This window comes from Zea mays, chromosome 8 (assembly GCF_902167145.1).
Source record: "Zea mays cultivar B73 chromosome 8, Zm-B73-REFERENCE-NAM-5.0, whole genome shotgun sequence".
In the NCBI taxonomy this organism is placed as follows: domain Eukaryota; kingdom Viridiplantae; phylum Streptophyta; class Magnoliopsida; order Poales; family Poaceae; genus Zea; species Zea mays.
Genome location: NC_050103.1, coordinates 74,148,171 through 74,155,503, shown reverse-complemented (window position 1 = coordinate 74,155,503; position 7,333 = coordinate 74,148,171). Strand labels below are relative to the sequence as shown.

General features: G+C 45.8%; 1 protein-coding gene across 1 annotated transcript; it reads left to right on the top strand.

The window, feature by feature from the left end:
• The first annotated feature begins 476 nt into the window (after positions 1–476).
• LOC103652503 (ketol-acid reductoisomerase, chloroplastic-like) lies at positions 477–3,672 on the top strand. Its single transcript, NM_001175673.1, has 10 exons — positions 477–694; positions 775–867; positions 1,082–1,147; positions 1,422–1,562; positions 1,811–2,038; positions 2,179–2,296; positions 2,368–2,507; positions 2,591–2,758; positions 2,864–3,019; positions 3,113–3,672. Exons 1-10 carry the CDS (start codon positions 593–595, stop codon positions 3,476–3,478), a joined length of 1,578 nt encoding a protein of 525 aa, NP_001169144.1. The 5' UTR covers positions 477–592; the 3' UTR covers positions 3,479–3,672.
• The last annotated feature ends 3,661 nt before the right edge of the window (positions 3,673–7,333 follow it).

Below are 7,333 nucleotides of genomic sequence, written 5' to 3'. Positions count from 1 at the left end.
GCAGGAGGAGTCAGCAGTGCAGAATTCATGCGGACAAACAGGCCGGGCCGCGCTGCGCATGATGTGTCCGCGTGAACGGCGTGGGGTTCGGCAAGTCTAGTGCACGCCACGGGGGCCCGGGTCTCGAGATCGACGCGAGCAGCGCGGGACGGGAAGCACGCCGCGCATCTCCAGGCGAGGCGCAAGCGCAACCCGCCAAGAGCTCCCTAGGCCCGCCGCGCACGTGAGCTGGCCAACGGCTGGCCTGGGCATCATCACACGGCTGGCTCTCCGTATATCCGAAAGGATTAGCCCTGACACGACACGGCCGCGCTCACCAGTCACACACGACACGACACGCGACAGTCCCCACCCCACCAACCGCCTCTCGCCGTCCTCGCTCGCGCAGCTGTCCTGCACCAGCACTGCACCCGGCTACATGGCGGCCGCCTCCACCCTCGCGTTCGGGCACCCAAAAACCCTAGCCGCCGCCGGCGCCAAGCCCCTGCCCGCCGCCACCTCCACGTCCGTCTCCTTCCCGGCCACCCACCAGCCCGCGTGCCTGCTCTCCTCGCCCGCGCCCGGGTCTCTGCGCCGCCGGGACGTCGCCGCCATGGTCTCCGCGCCGCCGGCCGTCGGCACCGCCATGCCGTCGCTCGACTTCGACACCTCCGTCTTCAACAAGGAGAAGGTCTCCCTCGCCGGCCACGACGAGGTGCGCCCCTGCCGCTGCTCTAGATTCGTTTTCGGTACGATTTGTTTGGCTCTGACCGCCGACCGGTCTTCGTGGCGCAGTACATCGTGCGCGGCGGGAGGAACCTGTTCCCGCTGCTTCCGGAGGCGTTCAAGGGGGTCAAGCAGATCGGAGTTATTGGATGGGGCTCGCAGGTTCGTGCCAGTTTTTGTTTTGGGTATGCGTGTGTGTGTGTGCGCGCGCGCTGTATTCCACACACTTCGTCTTCCACCGCCATGTAGACGGTTGGTTGTGCTCAAATCGGCACGTCAGTGTTGCCATATCTAGTGCTAGATGCCATCGGTTTCACTTGGATTTCTACTTCTGTCTGGGTTCAGTGCTCATAACATGCCCTTGTTCCCTTTGCAGGGTCCTGCCCAAGCCCAGAACCTGAGAGATTCACTGGCTGAAGCCAAGTCAGATATTGTTGTGAAGGTTAGTTCTTCCCTTGTCGTAACGATAATACATACATGCCAAACCACCACGACTAAAAGATCTGGTGTTGGACGATACTCTGCTTTGGTGAAAAAGTCTACTTTATTTTTCATCTGGCTTCTTTTCTTCGAATTTTTAACTTCAATTTTAGAGAGTTTACAGTTTTTTATTTTGTGCAACTTGGACATGGCAATCATGAGCCAGATATTCTGCCTCCTGTATATACTTCGGCACTGTTCTGTCAGTCCAACATGCTGCTGCCTTTTGCTTCCAGATTGGTCTCCGGAAAGGATCCAAATCTTTTGAGGAAGCACGTGCCGCTGGATTCACCGAAGAGAGCGGAACCTTGGGCGATATTTGGGAAACCGTCTCCGGCAGCGATCTTGTGTTGCTGCTGATATCGGATGCTGCACAGGTTCGCATCATGCTCACTAGCTGCATGGTTTCATGTGCATTCGATTGTGTGTGTATACTTCTGCCTGACTGCCTGATGCTTGACTTGTGCCAATTCTTCTACAAAAGGTTATTATTTCCCTGCCAGTTAGTCCAACCTATATGATGTTCTGTAGCACACCCATTCGCCATTTCGTTATGGCGATATGGTACTCAATTGTTACATCGTCGGTTCAGTTCATCCTGAAAGTTGCATCTCACTTTCTGCAGGCTGACAACTATGAGAAGATCTTCTCTCACATGAAACCAAACAGTATCCTTGGTTTATCTCATGGATTTCTTCTAGGACATTTGCAATCACTCGGACTCGATTTCCCAAAGAACATCAGTGTGATTGCTGTATGCCCCAAGGGAATGGGTCCATCCGTCCGCAGACTTTATGTTCAGGGCAAGGAAGTCAATGGCGCTGGCATCAACTCTAGCTTTGCTGTGCACCAGGTATGTTTGAAGCTTTTCTGTGCTTATCAATGTTTCAGTTTTTCGTTTCTCTTTCTTTGATCTGTTGAAAAAACATATTTCAGATGCATTTGGTGACAGATGTGCTTTATGCTTAAACTAATGTTTTTTCCATTGTGTAGGATGTTGATGGAAGGGCAACTGATGTTGCTTTAGCATGGTCAGTTGCACTTGGTTCCCCCTTCACGTTTGCTACTACTTTGGAACAGGAGTACAAGAGTGATATCTTTGGAGAGCGAGGTGAGAATATTGACTGGTCTATCCTTTAATAATTTTTACTGTAAGTATGTAACTAACCATTTAACACACAGGCATCTTGCTGGGTGCTGTCCATGGTATCGTGGAGGCTCTGTTTAGGAGGTACACAGAACAAGGAATGGATGAAGAGTCGGCCTACAAAAACACTGTCGAGGGCATAACTGGGATCATCTCGAAAACCATCTCAAAGAAAGTATGTGATTATTCATCCTTATGCCAACCATTGTTGGTCTTTGTTTAGTAGGTTATTATCTTAATTTTCTGGTTGGACTCCAGGGGATGCTTGAAGTGTACAACTCTTTGAGCGAGGAAGGCAAAAAGGAGTTCAACAAGGCTTATAGCGCATCGTTTTACCCATGCATGGATATACTCTACGAATGCTATGAAGATGTGGCCTCTGGAAGTGAAATCCGGAGCGTGGTGTTGGCTGGGCGGAGGTTTTATGTGAGTTCTGTTAAACTAAACTACCATTTCTGATTTTTGTTGTGCTCGTGGTTAAGTTTACAGTTTTGACATGGTTTAATAGGATAAAGTAATTATGTTTTATAGGAGAAAGAGGGCCTCCCAGCTTTTCCGATGGGCAACATCGACCAAACTCGCATGTGGAAGGTTGGTGAAAAGGTGCGCTCAACCCGTCCGGAAGGTGATCTTGGCCCGCTCCATGCCTTCACTGCTGGAGTGTACATTGCCCTGATGATGGCTCAGGTAAGGTTCCTCCACCTTCTCAAGTGGCAACCGAGCTAACCTCATGTTGGTGGATCTTACTTTACTCGTTTGGTGCTTGTGCAATGGCTTTAGATTGAGATCCTGAGGAAGAAGGGGCACTCCTACTCTGAGATCATCAACGAGAGCGTGATTGAGTCGGTGGACTCGCTGAACCCGTTCATGCACGCCCGTGGGGTCGCCTTCATGGTGGACAACTGCTCCACAACGGCTCGCCTGGGATCCAGGAAGTGGGCGCCTCGCTTCGACTACATCCTGACGCAGCAGGCCTTTGTGGCGGTGGACAAGGACGCCCCGATCAACCAGGACCTCATCAGCAACTTCTTGTCGGACCCTGTCCATGGTGCCATTGAGGTCTGCGCCGAGCTGAGGCCCACCGTCGACATCTCTGTGCCTGCCAACGCCGACTTTGTGCGCCCGGAGCTCCGGCAGTCTTCCTAGATTGAGGCAGTGAGCGGAGAGGGAGAGGGAGAGAGAAAGAGAGGATTTCGTGTCCCGAGTTAGAACAGAGTGCTGTATGTTTTGTGCGACTGTTTGTAAGTCAAGTCTGAACTGTGAACCTATGTTTGCTTCTATCAGAGGACCCGGAGAAAGCCTGGGCATCTGTTTCCGGAATAAAATGGGTCCTTCGGAATAGATCGGAAGGGTATGTGCGAAAGTATAATGAACAGGTGATCTCTCTTCGCATAGGTTTGCTCATGTCAGTGTTTTTTTTTTGTTTCGGTGACAATGGCCAGGCATTTGCACTGCTATACCTTAGATTACTCGAAATGTTGTCTAGGAATAGACTAACGGGTTGTTTTGTTCCACTGGCTAAAGTGTAGTTCGTGTTATGGGTTATATTGAATGTTTGCATGTCAATTAATATATTAAAAATAGTCTAATTATAAAATTAATTCCAAGATCACAGAGAGCGACAGATAATGATCCAAACATGAAGGAAACTTACTTGTACCAGATCACCATATGTTCATGAATACACACCAGCTACTGCAGAGAGTGGCCGGCCGGCCGGTGTTCGTTGTTACAGTACAAGTTTGCAGATGAAATGACACGTACTCTGGTCGCTAGCTATTTCACAGGTGCAATAGATGATTAAGGAAAGTAAGATCGACAGAAGCAAAGAACAAGAGGGCCGGGGGACGAAATTAATCGAACAAGAAGAGGACCTCTTGGTATGTATGTATTTTAACCTTCTTTTTTATTAATAAAATTTCATCAAAAGGAGCTAGGATCGGAGAAGAAGAAGCAGCAGCAGCATATACATGCAAGAGGTAGAGTATTCTCGCGTGCATATAGAATTAGTTAACCATCCATTATCTACTTCTCACCCGTTGAGGCGCCAGCAGCAGCCTTGCGGTCGCCAAGAGAACCTGCTTGGCCCATCACCCTGCTGCTGCTTTCCTCCGGCAGCTCAGCGGCGGCGTCCTTGCCGGTGAGCCTCTGGACGACGGACTTGAAGTCGGCGGCGGTGCCGGCCTCCACGTACACCGTCTCTATGATCCTCACGGTCACGGGATTGGGGCTTCCGTCCTGCCTCGCCGACATTGCTAGCTAGCTCTCATGCGCGCTGTGGCTGGAGAGTCGTTTGCTTATTGGCTGCAGGCCAGTTCTGTGCAAGAGGATCGGAGAAGCGAACGAGAGAGAGAGAGAGAGAGAGAGAGGGGAAGTAGCCGGACGTAGCTAGGTGACGGGACGACGACGTCGCTGGCACGAATCTGGACATTGAGGGGGTGTTTGGGAACAAAGTTTTTCTGCAGTTTTGGAAGAATACTGCAGTATTCTCAAATACTGCAGTATTATATACATAATGGTGTTTGGCAAGCTGGGTAAAATCTCTGTTTTCAAAACTGAAGTATTGCAAATACTATAAAGGTTTTAAGGCATTCTAAACTTAGCTCTAGACCTCAGTTTTCAAAACTGCGGTATTATAAACTACGGTATTGTCATAACTAAAGTATAGTATAGTATTTCAAAAACTGTAGTTTTCAAAAACTTTGTTCCCAAACAGGGCCTGAACTGTTCCTTAGGCCCTGTTTGGGAACAAAGTTTTTGAAAACTACAGTTTTTGAAATACTATACTATACTTTAGTTATGACAATACCGTAGTTTATAATACCGCAGTTTTGAAAACTGAGGTCCAGAGCTAAGTTTAGAATGCCTTAAAACAACTATAGTATTTGCAATACTTCAGTTTTAAAAACAGAGATTTTACCTAGCTTGCCAAACACCATTATGTATATAATACTGCAGTATTTGAGAATACTGCAGTATTCTTCCAAAACTGCAGAAAAACTTTGTTCCCAAACACCCCCTTACTTGCTGGCTGGGGCGGTTCGGTTCGGTTCGGTTCTCAAAACCTAGCTACTGACTGCTGTAGAATAGATAAGCATATACTGGCACTGGGCTGTGTGTACTGGAAAGCATACAGTGGTGGTTTTGAGCTAGTCGATCGTACTCGTACAACCTACGTACCGCCGGACCTCTAGTTTGACAAGTAACCACGGTCAGAGCCGGCCGTGGAGAAGCAGCAGTTCGTTGCTACCATTTTGCTGATCGGTCAATACCGTACCCGAGTTAAACACAGTTCATATATAGCCGCAGTCCGGAGGACCTATTCAACTTCAGCCGGCGTTTTATATTTGCTTGCTGGCCATCGTATCCCTCGGAAAACTTTGACCTAGTAGCTATATATATATATATATATATATATATATATATATATATATATATATATATATATATATATATATATATATATATATATATATATATATATATATATATATATATATATATATATATATATATATATATATATATATATATATATATATATATATATATAGAGGGTAGGTATAACGAGAGCTCTGGGCTTCCAATAGTTAAAGGAAACCCAGGCCGATCACCCCTTCAAACTGGTTCAACCAGCGCGCCCAAACAGGCTGTCGGGTGCGCCACCTGCCCCACGTCTGTTAGCGCAAAAAAAGGAATGCATGCATGAGTCAAACACGATCCAATGCATGCGCATAAATTTAGGAAAGATATTTGCGGCAGTTTCTGTTTTTAAAATCCTTTATTTTCTCCATAAATTTAGGGTCGCTGCAACAGCCATGCAGCTAGACGCGTAAGGACCATTTTATGCTATATACTGAGACTAAATATGCTACACTGTGTTAATAATTATACAATTCGATACACTGCGTAAAAATCTGTTACCAGCTGCATGCACATGAATTTATGATAAAAAATGTGCAATGAAAGGAAATGAATTACACGCATAGAAACAAAAAAATCGTATTTAATGTTTTATTTCCTTCATAAATATAAGGTCCCTCCAACAGCCATGCAGCTAAAACACATTAAATCTAGTTTATGACATATACTGATACAAATTATACTATATGGTGTAGGTATTTATGCAATTCGTTACACTGCGTAAAAAATCTGGCATGTTGTTCACTGGTGGACGCACCTCCGGGTTGGAGCGTAATAACCTTAAGTTTTGAGCATAAAATCCCTCAATTATAAGCGTATATACCGAGCCAATGTGAGAGGTTGATAGCTCTAGTAGGTTGTTATTACGATCCTATTTTTATGGCAGATCCGAAAAACATGGCAGTCGCATGCATGCGGTTATACAGATCCTAAAATTATGGCAAAATGCATGCATGAGTCAATCACGTTCCCTTGCATGCGCGTAAATTCAGGAAAGATATGTGTGGCGGTTTCTATTTTAAATGCTTTATTTCCTCCATAAATTTAGGATCGCTGAAACAAACATGCAACTAAAACTCGTAATGACCATTTTATGCTATATACTGATACTAAATATGCTACACTGTGTAGATAATTATGCAATTCGGTATACTGCGTAAAAATCTGCTACAGGCTGCATGCACACGAATTTATGATGGAAAGAATATGCAATGAAAGGAAATGAATTGCATGCATAGAAACAAAAAATCACATTTAATGTTTTATTTCCTTCATAAATATAGGATCCCTCCAACAGCCATGCAACTAAACGCATTAGAACTAGTTTATGATGTATACTGAAACAAATTATACTACACGGTGTAGGTATTTATGCAATTTCTTAGACTGCGTAAAAATCTGGCATGTTGTTCACTGGTAGACGCATCTCCGGGTGGAGCGTAAAAACCTTAAGTTTTGAGCATAAAATCCCTCAATTATAAGCGTAAATACCGAGTCAATTAGAGGTTGATAGCTTTAGTAGGTTGTTATTACGATCCTATTTTTATGACAGATCCGAAAAACATGGCAGCCGCATGC

Coding starts and splice junctions, on each gene's coding strand:
- LOC103652503 (NM_001175673.1), top strand. CDS start 593: ATGGTCTCCGCGCCGCCGGCCGTCGGCACCGCCATGCCGTCGCTCGAC. Junction 1,148..1,421: donor AGTCAGATATTGTTGTGAAG/GTTAGTTCTTCC, acceptor TTTTGCTTCCAG/ATTGGTCTCCGGAAAGGATC. Junction 2,297..2,367: donor TGATATCTTTGGAGAGCGAG/GTGAGAATATTG, acceptor TTTAACACACAG/GCATCTTGCTGGGTGCTGTC.